The 13,093-nt window shown below is 41.1% G+C and overlaps 1 protein-coding gene across 4 annotated transcripts in view; it reads left to right on the top strand.

Annotated features, from left to right (window-relative positions):
• Positions 1-1,621: 1,621 nt before the first annotated feature.
• banp (BTG3 associated nuclear protein) overlaps positions 1,622-13,093 on the top strand; it is a 46,850-nt gene continuing 35,378 nt past the window's right edge. For all 4 annotated transcript variants that reach the window (XM_080761774.1, XM_080761773.1, XM_080761772.1 and 1 more), the window contains exons 1-6: positions 1,622-1,721; positions 6,358-6,436; positions 6,564-6,685; positions 10,868-11,073; positions 11,432-11,521; positions 12,278-12,444. In XM_080761774.1, coding sequence (XP_080617900.1) covers positions 6,364-6,436; positions 6,564-6,685; positions 10,868-11,073; positions 11,432-11,521; positions 12,278-12,444 — 658 coding nt within the window. In that variant the 5' untranslated portion in view covers positions 1,622-1,721; positions 6,358-6,363. The remainder of the gene's footprint in view (positions 1,722-6,357; positions 6,437-6,563; positions 6,686-10,867; positions 11,074-11,431; positions 11,522-12,277; positions 12,445-13,093) is intronic.

The raw sequence follows: 13,093 nt of genomic DNA, 5'->3' as shown, positions 1-13,093 counted from the left end.
AATTGCAGCCATCCGTAGGTGCCCTTTGAGAGCAGTTTTGAAGGAGTCAAGGGATTCACATGTCTTAATGACTGTTGGTAGGGTGTTCCACATTTTGGTGGCATAGGAGCGAAAAGCATTTAGTCCCTTGTCTGTCATCTGGGTTGTACATGGTTTGTTGCACTCCCTCTGGTGTTGTGGGTGTGGACTTCGTTTACATTAAGGAAGTATTTAGACAGGTACATGGGTATCTTAGTGGTGTATCGAATCTTGTGGACCAGACCCATTGCAAGATGCTGTACTCTGTCGTCGACCCTAAGCCATCCCAGCCTGTCAAAGTGGGCAGGGGTGAGGTGGGTTCTGGGGGTGAGGCCAAGTAGGAGCCTGACCAGTTTGTTTTGGGAGGTCTGGAGCCTTGTTTTAAGGGCCTTTGAGGTGCTGTGGTACCAAGAGGTGGATGCATAGTCAAAGAAACCTTGTACGAGGGCTCCTGTTAACCCATTTAGGCCTAAGGCCGATTCTAAAAACGCCTCTAAATCCTGACCTAAGGTTTCTGAAAAACTTCAAATATTTATATAGCAGCATCAAAGAATTTACATTTTTGAATACTGTACATACTGTACAGAACCCAAATATGGGTTCCCGGCCTGAAGGGGTAAGATACCAATATGGGTTCCCGCCCAGAATGGGTTTTAAGGTCTTCAAGGTGTTTTTGTTGACCAGTGAGGAGATCCTGTAAAGGAATCTTGTTCTTTGATTGACTTTTTTGATTACGTTGGTGGCCATTTTATCACCGGAAAGATTGGCCTCCAAGATGGAACCTAGGTAGGTAATTTCATCTTTTCGTGTGATAATGTTGTCACCCACTCTAACCAAGAAGTGGCAGCAGATCCACTGACATACATGTAACAGTTGTTCTCAAAGTGGGGTCCGGGACCGGCATCACAATCTGTTTAATCACCAAATGTATCAGTACTATCTGGGTGGGTAAATTCGAGATGTGATTTTTGTATTCGCATACATCCCTATATCGCTGACTGGTAGCTTATTAGTGTTTATCACCTCTAAGTTATGGACTGCTGCTGTTCTAAAATGGGAAAGTGACTTCCCTGGAAATTCCCATATTTTATTTTATCCTCTCCATGGGGTGTGTCTGCACTACCGGCCACCCATCATGACCCATGGATACTTAACTTGTAATAAGCTAATGTTTGAAGTCATTTGTCTAATACACATGGGTATTTATTTATTTATTTAAGCTACCGTTGGTAGATTTTCAGATAAGCTATACATTTTCTATTTTACATACTTATAATGCATTAACCTGCTTATAACTCTATAATTATACTTATTCAAACTCATAAACATATTGCTTTATGAGCATTTTATAAAGATTATTTAAGATCAATAAACAAGACATTTTTGGCAATTATAATTTGCATTATTGAGTTATTACAAGGCACTAAGTGGTCAATAGGTGCTTTAAGTAAACTAATGACATTTCTGAAGGTGTAGGCAGAAAAGGTTTGTTTTTCTTGCATAGATTTACTGCATTTGTACTGCCAAGGCATCAGGATCAGATCTTGATAACATGCCTTTCTTGAACACTGGCGCCCCTTCTGTCAGATGGATGTCACGACATTCTGGGTGCGAAGGAGAAAACCGAAGAGACTCTTCTCTCGCGAGGAACGACGCCGTTATCGAAATCCCTACAAACAACACGAGAATTCATCATTCACACGGTAATATAACCCAATCTAACACGGTAACATGTCGCGTGCCAGGAGTGGAGACACAGGGTGCACCGAAACCATAGTTTATTTAAAAAACATTAACAACTGTTTACATAACTGCATTCCGTCGCCACGAGGCCTAAGCAAGCTAACCAACAAGCTAACGGGCACCATGATGACTTTGCCTTGTTTTAGCTCTTAACATTAGCAGTGGGCAGTCGAGCCAGCAGCTTGACTTCCATAACGTTCCTGTTAGCCTGGGATATGGTGCTTTCTATTTATTGTTGTAATGGGAGCATACATTTACTGGATACATTATTTAGCACAACGCACCATAAATTAACCACTATTTAATCTTAATAACGCTAAATGCACCGATCGTATGTACACCATTATGCCTGATATGCGTATAGTAAGTTGGCACTTGGCTTGCTATCTTGCTAGCAATATTTAGCCCTGGGCACTTTGCCGAATATATCGCCTCGCTTTTAACATTGTAAGCTTTGGAAATGGTTTCTATTCAAACATTTATTCATATTCATATAATTTAATTTATTTAGCCAGATGACGCAGATTAGGCCCTGGCCTGGCAGTCACTGATAACAGCCCCACAAACCAACTGCAACTGATAATAAGAGACTTTGACAGGATAAAAAAAAACGTACATAGCCAAAACCCACTTACATTGGCTTTTAAACTTATTGTTTAAATGCCAATACAGTAAGTTGCCAGTTTTGTTTACTGTTATTTTCGTGGTTATACTACAGTATTTTGCTGTGTATACAACCATAACCAACCAACCAACCAAACATTGAACTAGGGGTGCCCCCTTGTGTCTGATACCCTCTACTACAGTTCATTTTAAATGTCACAGTAAAATCCTCCGTGTTAATTTATCCATTAGTAACAGGGTTTTATTGCAACAGCACGTTGCATTTACTATGAAATCGTGCATTTCCCATCAGTAAGTGAGTTGGTTGGTTGGTCACGTGACATCATCAGATCCCTGATGTCATCAATATTGGCCAGCAACTCTGACCAGACAAATCTGACCTCAAACCCTTAGATCTCCATATATGGAGCAGAACTATTCTGACATTCCATATGTTGATCCTTCTCCATTTGTCCTCGTTTTGACTGATACCTGTCCATTTAAACTCTAGACGGGCCTGCCTCAAAGTTATTCGTGCAGCCGCAGCCAGCGAAAACTAGAGTTCTCAACAGGCCCGGAAATTAAGGCCCGGCCCTACCTGGGCCCTCATCAAACCCTGTACACTCAAGACACTGCCCCCGCTGCCACCCTTAGATCTCCATATATGGAGCTGACCTGTTCTGACAGTCCATATGTTGATCTGACCACATCAAACCCTGTACACTCAAGACAAGCTCCATATATAGCCAGTACAGAATTAATTCCATATGTTGATCTGACCCCCCATGCCAAAGCGCCAGCACTCACCCAGCAGTCTGCTATCACCTAGGCCCTTTAGGGCGAGGTCGCTTCTCGCCCTCAGGCGTCTTATGGCTCGTACACACAACACTGCACGATATTTGCTCCGATTATGCTGCCGACAAAACTCCCGATCTGAAGCAAGATCGAGCTTTGATCGCCGAGTTTTTGCTCGCTGTGTGTGAAAGGAGCTGTGAGATGGATCGCATCTTGGTGAACTCTTGCAGTGTGTTATCCCTAGTCGGCGACCAAACGTTTAGTGTGAAAGCCACAAGGATATAATGACAGCTGATTTAAAGCTGCTATAAGCAGTAATATGTCAACATTTTAATTACCTTTTTTAACAGCCAGCAATGGGTAGAAAGCTCCCCCAAAAAATTTAGTCTCTGTGACACATCTAGGGGCCGCAATCTGCATTAAAAGATTTGGCTGTCTGAATACCAAAAAAAAAAAAAAATTAATCGACATATTATTGCTTATAGCAGCTTTAAAGGCGCAGTGAAATGAAAAATAAGTTTTTCACACTTTTAGACCATATCCGTGGTCATCATATGGGCATACCTAACAATGGATGCCAAAACAATGGGAAAATTCTAATTTCTGTGTGTTTTTATATCAAAGGTCCATAAAAACGATTGTATTATTTATTTATTAAAACGAAAACGTGCTGCGTGATGACGTGTAGAGGTACACATCGATAAAAGCCAATAAAAATGAAGCTCACATGTTTAATTCCCCATGTCTGCGCATCCATGCAACACAGCTGCTTCTGATTACAGATTTCTCCGTTTTTATTTCCATTCAAGATAACATTCAGACAGTGTATTACTCGGTTTCAACTTAATCATCACGCTAAAATATGTTTCTGAAAACATTATAGGGTAGAAATAAGCCACATAACAGTAAACTGGTTGTGCTGGGCGACCGTCTGATTTATAAACAAACAACACCACGCTGTTGCGCATAGCATTAGCCACCGTCCCTAGCTACCGTCCCATCGCCTGAAGGGATGCGACACTCTGATTGGTTCAGAAACTTCAGACCGGTGTTTCATGTGGAAACACCATTTTCATGTTGTTCACCATTTCCGTTTCACTGCGCCTTTAAAAAAAGACGTGTGTAGGGGACATTACTGGTTATAATATTATAATTCTGTCCCCACTTTTGGGTTATTGCTATATATTTGCACATTCCCCTCTGCATTTACCTATCCTACAATTACACAGACCAGAAGACAGAGTGCTCTGGCCATGTTCAGGTGTATTTAGACGTTTCTGTCCACTCTCAAACGAGCACTTGCCCGGTCGGGCAACCTGATATCAAACTTCACCTGCCCGAAAGTTTTATTTACCCAGGGGCAGGTGGGCAACCATTAGTGTCACTCAACACCTGAAGTGTCTTGCTCAGGGACATGAACATTCTGTTTTCCAGGCAGCGCCTTTAACCACTCAGTCGTCCTCGTCCCCATGTGTAGATTCTCAAACACAAGGGATCATATGTGACATAATAGCACAGGCAGACTCTTCACATACTAGCATGTCTGAAATAAGTGTCAGAGATGAAATCGTCATGTAAATATGAAATAAATGCCCAAACATGTAGCTAGGTGTAATGTTAGAGACCACAGAAGTGAACCTTTCAAGCCTGTTTTCTCAACTTGCTGTTTTCTGCAGGACATTACTCTATAAGCCATATCTCCAAAACTGGTGGGTCAAACTGAACAACCAATATGTCAAATTTAGTCACATATGTGCATACTGCCTAACGCCCGGGTGTTACACTGTTCTATGGTGTGAAATGAGAGTTTAGACTTTATTGTGTGACTCCATTTTTCTCACTTGTGATGTGTTGCCAGAAAACTTTAAATAAAAAAGATCAAAAACAACAAAAAACATGAATTTCCAGTAGTGTATACTATTTGAAATATAATATATACAGTAGATAGTATAGTAGATATAAATCTAAATATATTTTTGACTTGACTGGAATACTGTTTCCAAATTGAACTCTCCGAAGTTCCCCCTGGTAATCATCCACATTTGCATTGCAGTGAAAGTGAGACCACTGATGTGCAGTGCTATATGCGGGCACAGTTCAATCTTTAGTTTTGAGAAAGGTTCATTGCAGTGAAAGTGAGACCACTGATGTGCAGTGCTATATGCGGGCATAGTTCAATCTTTAGTAGCACCAGGTACCGGTCTGCTTTTTGGAAGCACTTGTATGAATGTTTATTGTAAAATTATGTTTTTATGGGTTAGGGGTGTTTCTCTCTGTATGTAGTGTTTTATGTTGTCTGTTGTTATAGGACCTTGAGTCTGAACAAATAAAGTTGATTGATGGTTGATTGATTTTAGTTATTAGAAAGGTTTCTTGACCAGTGATTGCAATGACATGAAAAATAAAATAAAATATTTTGAATTGCATTCAATTTCCTGATAAATACCACATGGTCATGGTTTTCCCCTCCCAGACAGAGACACTAATAGATTATTCCAACTACAAGACTGAACATCTGTTTAGATAAAATATGACGAATGTACTTTTCCTGTGAGCCAGATCTTGTCTTTTGTAGAACATTGTAGAACTATTTTGTGGGCCACAATATATCATTTTCATGATACATTTCCTTCTAACCAATGACTGAACTGTGTGAACTTGCCCCGAACCTTAGGGTGTGAGAGAGTGCAATGTGTTGCATTCACTCACATGGAGGTAGTAGTTGGTTATAGATATGTTTGTTTAATGATGTTGCCGGTCTGGTTTATACTGGATCCTTATTCCAATGTGATGTAGAAGCAGTTACAGAAGTAGCAGAACTAATAGCATAGTCATAGAATTTGCACAATAAACACACAAGAGTTGTCAACTTAAAGTATGTGACGTTAATAGTTTAGAATTTGAATGGTACTGTGGAAAAATATGAAGTTCACTCATAATTAATGTATGTCAATGAACCTGTAGCCCCTGTAGTCACTCAAGCTCTATTCACAAGGGAGTCTAAAATACACTTATTTATGAGGGCTCGGCAGTGGTCCGACTGTCATTAGACCGACAACTTACCTCAAACCCTAACCGCAAGCACGGGAGCAGCACATGTTCGACCACATGTCCAACCGTTGTTTCTTCGGTCCGTTGGTGTGTCTAATCTGCGTGTGCACCCCATTTTAAAATGTATGCCGTTTATTGTTATTTCAGGTGTGAATGATGTCTGAACAAGATCTGGATGAAATTGTGCAAATAACAGTGGAGGACTTTGGCCAGGCTGAGCAATCAGGTAAGATCTCTCTGAAATACACAAAATACAATGTTGTAAAGAAAAGATGTATGGGTCAAGATTTACTAGCGGTGACAAAACGTATCCTGTGTGACCGGGTTTAGTTTTTTAACTGGATTTCTGTCAGACATGTTGGACAATCATGACGATGAGGACGATAAACCTCAGAAGAAACGAAGAAAGTTGAGCAACAACCAAGCGAACAAGAACCAGGAGAACAGCAACGGCCAGGATATGACGTCTATTAAGGTATGTCACTGATTTTAACCACCTTCCCATCAAAGAAATTATGTTATTTTATTATTCTCAAAATCCCCCCCCCCCCTCCCCAACATTAGCATATTTAAAATTGCTTACTTTTCTTCCTTATTTTTGTTTTTTACTTTTGCAATTTGACCATTTTTTTGTTTCATTTAAAATTAAATTTATAAATCATGCTATTTAACCACTTGAGCCGTATTTTATACTTTGGCTATATTACAAACTAGAATTTCGTGCGCGCTACGCGCGCACTCATCCCAGAGCGAGTTCGCCACGCACTATGGGAAGAAATAAATGGCGGGAGTTGACTCCACATGTAGTAACGAATGGGTTATTGGAAATGTACCATTGTTTTGTCCTGAATATTTCCACAGCCTAAGTACTAAAGGATTGTGACTGTGGGACAGACATACAGTCTGACATACAATAGGCTACACGTGTGCACAGTGAATAAACAATGACCTATATGCCCAGAGTTCTTAAATTAACATAGTTGGATTTTAACAGAAAGACTGATAGATATTTCTCTCCATATACATATCAAAGACAATGCCATAAATCAGTCAAAGTAAGTGACAGACTCAACAGTAGCACACAGCATGCAAGGCAGCGATGCATGCATGCAAACATGTTTGTCCAGCTGAGATTTAGTGTCTCCATCTCTCTGTGGAAGAGGTTGCACATGACCTGTACGGCCACACTGAGGTGCTCCAACACAAACACAGACACAAAACAACACCACGCTGTTTGTCCAGTTGACCCAAATCAACACCAATACCTAGACTGTTTGTCCAAAACACACTATCTGCTCGCCACGTTTCTACTTCGCCACAACCTAATGTTAGTAACAAATGTAGGGGAGAGCCGCCAAGGTTGTAACGCTTCACGGTTGTAACATGGACGTTATCTCTTGATTGGTCAACGCCACCATGACGCCATCACGTCAGTATGTGTACAGCAACGTACTCTACGTGGCCAGGAAGTTTGAAGTGTTTACCTTCAAAATGCGTATAATTTTACACCTGGAGTATATGTGTGCTACAATTTTTGTCTTTGGTGTTGGTGAATAAAAATCCACATGGATGTGTTCATGCTTATGTTCTTCATTAGTTTGCATCGTGTTTAGACGGAATTCACGTTCATTCTGGTCTGTAAGCAACTGCAAAGAAAACTTGCAAAAGCGGGTCATTTGTAACATGTGTTACAAATGGTCCGCTTCCATTCAATGCCATTATATGTAGGCCTAATATTGACATATTTGACATATTGGCCAATATTATATGTTGTAAATTTGTATTGTATTGTGTAGTGTATTCTAAAAGTAGTTTAGGGTTGTATAACATTGTACAACTCAATCAATCAAACGTTTGTTTAATCAATGTATTGCCCCATTGGAGAAAAAGAAAAGCCCCAACTGGTACACCCGATACTATTTAATATTTCCCTTAATTATGTTTGATACATTTTCTTATCACATCCATGGTATGAAAACAATGCTAAGGAGTTGCTTCAATGAAATATAATTGCTTTAAGCTGAAAACGGGTTATTAGTTATTATGTGTAGTGTAGTGTAGTCAACATGTTAAGGCTCGTACACACTGCCCGGTATTTGCTGCGATTATGCTTTCGGGGAGCATTTTTGGCGCTGGCCGACAAAAACCCCTGATCTGACGTTAAGTGGTGCCCAAATGGTAGATCACAATCTACAAAGGCTTTGCAGGTAGACCACATGACATGGCACTAAAAATATATATAATTTTAATATAAAAAACGATTTTTGCATCTTCCGCTTTAGATGACCTGAGATTACTTGAGTGATTGACATAAAAAAGGGCCTGTCAGCTCAAACACACAATGCAATACTTGTTGTTGCTTACAATCATCAGTAGCAAAGTCAAATACCAACAAAAATAAAAGCCTACGATTTGCATTTCCCCCCCTCTATTTCCCATTCCATGTGCGTTTGTCTTATATGTAGCCTATATGAAAGGCCCCTCAATTACATTTTTTCACTATTTTCAGCAATGGGATGATAGTTTTATTTGGTGGGTATGTTGAGCTGGTCGTTTTGAAAGTAGCTCTCAAGTCCATAAAACAAACTAACATAGGCTGCTTCTCTATAAGCAGAATCATGAATAGGCCTATTTAATTTATACAAAAGGAGAAGAGAGAGAGAGAGAGAGAGAGAGAGAGAGAGAGAGAGAGCAATGTGTTTGTGGCTCAAACTTTGTCTAATATTGTTTTAGAGCAGTGGTTCTCAAACATTGTCATGGCAAGAGCAAAGGAGGCCCAATATTTTTTCAATCTACAAAAATAATCCCAAAATCGCTGATAAATTAAATTACATTACTTACTAATCGCTTATTTGGCAACACTGGTCAGAAACGACCAGTTGCTGTTTGTTGCAGCTCCGTGACTGGGAGATGGGATCTTTCTGTTACAGTTAAATCAATCTAAAAGTACCACACAACTGAAAAGTATCGCGACTGTGACCGCAAGTTAGAGACGTGTGTGGCTATAATGACGCACAGCTGTTATGTAATCGCGCATCTATAAATTCTAATCTATTTCTTGGGGAGCCGGGACTGTGTGTGTGTGTGTGTGTGTGTGTGTGTGTGTGTGTGTGTGTATATATACACTCCGTCGGTAATTCCGTGTAGGCTATACCCACATATTGGTAGCCTATCTCAATATTGGCGTGACGCATTTCACGTGAATAATGTTGTGTGCGCGCGTGCGGAGAAATAGAGTTATTTAATGAGTCGCATGTTGGTGTGTGTGTGTGTGTGTGTGTGTGTGTGTGTGTGTGTGTGTGTGTGCACGTCAGGGCAGTGTACTGGGCAGTTGGCTGTCTGGCGAAAGTAGGCAAAGTGCTCGGTGTAATGGGGATATTTCGGCCCAATCCAATTAATGACAATGAACAATGTTGATGTAACTAAGGGAATCGTCGAGTCATTTTTTTTGTAAACAAAGAGATTTAGATGGAATAAGCAAAATAGCGATCGTATAATTTCTCCCCTTCCTTCTTTCTCTCATCAATGTCCTGCGCAAGATCAGATTCTGTGCTGCGCGAGATGACATTGTCAAGCTAGTGTGGGGGCGGGGCTGGTAAGAGAGGGCAGTGTTGCCAGGTTTGCGAATTGTAAGCGAGTTGCAGTGTATGTAAGTAGCGTGGTTAAATTCCTAGTTTCTCGGCGTGTTGTGGCAACAGCGTAGACTGTTGCCTGGGGGGTGTGGGTACTTTAATACTTTAATGTGTGTATTAAACAAATGCATTGCCGGCGCGAGTGTGGAAGGGAGCCAGTGTTAGTGACAATGAAAAGTGTATTTGGCTGGTGGTCTGCGTTGGGGTTGTCGTGGGCCGTGTAAAGAGGAGATCGCTTTCACACACTGCGAAGAGACTGCGAAGGGTAAGTGTGTGAAGTCACTGCCCGTGTGAGTGTGTGTGAGAAGTGAGTGTGCGTGAGTGTAGTGTGTGCAGTAGCGACGTAGCTGTTCGTGGCTTTGGTTTTCTGCCTTGGGGTGTGTCTCTGAGTATGGGTACGGGTTCTCGCATATATATTAGATAGTAGATCTACAAGCATCACATTGTGATGCAATGTCATCTTGTGTGTTTTATTTGTTGTAATAGGGACCGCAGGGATAATATGGTTGAAAAGTGCTATGCAAATGAATTATTTCTGCTGTGCAGGATGCATGTATGTTCACAGACTAAAGGTAGTAACAGGGTAAAAAGTTGGGAAGTCTGCACACATCTCTGCTCCGCTCTGCTCCACAGTGTTTAGCAATAATGTTATTATAAAACAGGTTCACACAACTATTCAAACAACTATTCTCCCACCATTACACCGCAGACTAAATATCCATAATATCATTCTCTTCTACCGGGATGCAGCAGATCACGGTTGAAGCTCCACTCTTTGGATGTTCGTACGGATCAGCAGTCAGCACCATTTATTAAACACAATTTGTCGCTTTTGTGAATCACTGTTCAACTTTTCCAAGTAGTTTTTGAAGCTGACGCAACACATGGCGGATATCTGGTGGTCTCAAGATGTTTGAGACCACCGAGTCGAAGTTTGCAAGCCTAATTGCCCAATAGGCGTCTTCTATACAGACATACAGATGAGAGTGGTAATAAATGAGTAATCATACTTTGTGTTATTCCAGAACCTGTTGTTCTCCATCAACTCAACCATCTGTCAACGACTGGAGAGCATTGAGGCCAAGCTGCAGGCAGTCGAGGCCACCTGTAAGGCCCTGGGACGCAAGTTGGACTGCATGGTTTCCACCACTAAAGGCCAGAGTCCCATCCAAGTCCCCATGGTGGCAGGATCTCCCCTGGGAGCAACTCAGACCTGGAACAAAGTGCGCTGGTGAGCTCCGTGGTGTTAGCTGCATGACAGTACACGTTGCACCTGTGTTTTCCTTAGTTTAGTTTAGTTTATTTTGATCAATTCAACAGTATAACATAAATCATTACCTAAAATATTCACATTCTCTTATAGTTGATCGAAAAGGCATAGGCTGAAGCTCAAAGCTTATTGACCAAGGGATCAGACTGAGAATGCCACTAAATGACAAAACACATTAGCAGATGGATCAATTCTTGGCAGAGTAATTGCACATCTTTTATTGGTTGATGTTGCAATTCTGCAATAACAGAAATGGAAAAGAAAGCATTAGCCATCAATGTACTCCACATTTGTTCATATTGTTTCTGTCTTCCTGCAGTGTTGTTCCACAGACAAATGTGATAGTGAGCAGTGACCGTCCAAAGGGGCCGGTCCACGAGGACACACCACTGGAGAACCTTCTCAGCAAGTCAGTGATTCACATTCACGCTTTTATGTTGTTACATAATGACACTTTATAGACAATAGAAAAAATAGAACCATAACTGCAACTTACACTTGAAATGTACTTTTCTTTCCTTTTTTAACTTGGTACTGGTAGCACTAGTGTGCAGAGCCTCAAAAACAGTTTTCATTGACAAATATAAGATGTGTTCTGGCCAAAGGTAAATTAACATTGGGCTCTTTCAATCTCTCCCTAGTACGATTTGGCTTGACTTTCATTAGGAATGGCCAGAAAACAGCACGAATGCTGTTTGGAAATGCATTGCATCTGAGGCAAATTAACAGCATAGGAAATCAACACAGTAGAAACTTTATGGGAAAGAGAGGTTGAAGACAGGGGAAATTAATCTCGAGCTGTCGCTAATTAAGATTGCACAGAAAACATTGGAATGTCAATGTCAGCGCAGCAGGGTTTGGCGACATCTCCGCGACTTTGTGCCAATCATGTATGTATTGTGTGCCAATGAGTAAACTATCCCCACACTACATACGTAGCACCTATTTCCTACAAATAGAGTGAGACAAAGAACATTAAACTGGAAACAAAAGGTCGCACATGCAAAAACGCTCCCAATTATATTTCAAGATCGCACAGATGTGCATATTTGATAAAAATGGCTACAACTTCGAGACCTGCTGACATAATTGCTGAACTCATATCTGTGGCTTACAGCCCAAAATCTTGCTGGTCCCAGTCAGTGTGTGTTTGCGTGTGTTTCAGTACGGCAAGCGGGCGGCGGCAAAACACCATCCTTGTGAAAGTGCGGGTGCCTGACGAGAATCAAGATGACCAAGAGAGTGGCTCTGAGACAAGTGATACTGTTTCCAATGGTGGCCAAAGTGGACAAAGCAGCCAGAATGTCACTCTCATCACCCTCAACTCAGAAGGTGTGACTTCACACACACGCATGCACGCACGCACGTGTGCACATAGACATAAGTGATTTTCTCTGTAATACATTTTTTCTCCCTTTCTTGTGTAGGCCTTTCGTGACTGTTTCATAAGGTCTGCATATTGAATAAAAAAAGCAGACTCAACTGTGTAACTGCGTGCACTTGAATGTATCAGTGAATGTGGTAGCTTGTTCAGTGGCTGATGTCAGGCCTGGGGAACAATAACTCATGCCTAATTGAGTATAGCCTGACTAAGCCTGTATATTTTGTTACTGTTTTGTTTCTGACTTGTTGTGGATTGTTTTGAATAGGATCCGTTTCTTTTTATTTGGAGGTCTGAGTTACCAGACACCAGAATCCAGTCAGCTTTAGCTCACCACATCTGAACCCTACATGTTCACTGCAACAAATGTAACATAGAGCCTCAGACGTGCCTCCACATATCTTCAGTACCACACAAGTTGTTTATCTCCTTTACTACCACATGGGTGTGCTGTGGCATTATATGAGGTCACAGAATACATTGAGTGCTAGTGTGGTATTGTATGACCTGTGAATGCATGCTCTTATCTGCCGAATGTGGATAGACCACGTTTGTGATGTACAGTATATACTATATATAATTGAAGTTCATGCTAATAGC

Source organism: Protomyctophum bolini (assembly GCF_963924005.1).
Source record: "Protomyctophum bolini genome assembly, chromosome: 4".
NCBI classification, from domain to species: Eukaryota; Metazoa; Chordata; class Actinopteri; order Myctophiformes; family Myctophidae; genus Protomyctophum; species Protomyctophum bolini.
Note: the sequence above shows the minus strand (reverse complement) of the source record. Positions and strands in the feature narration are given on the sequence as shown.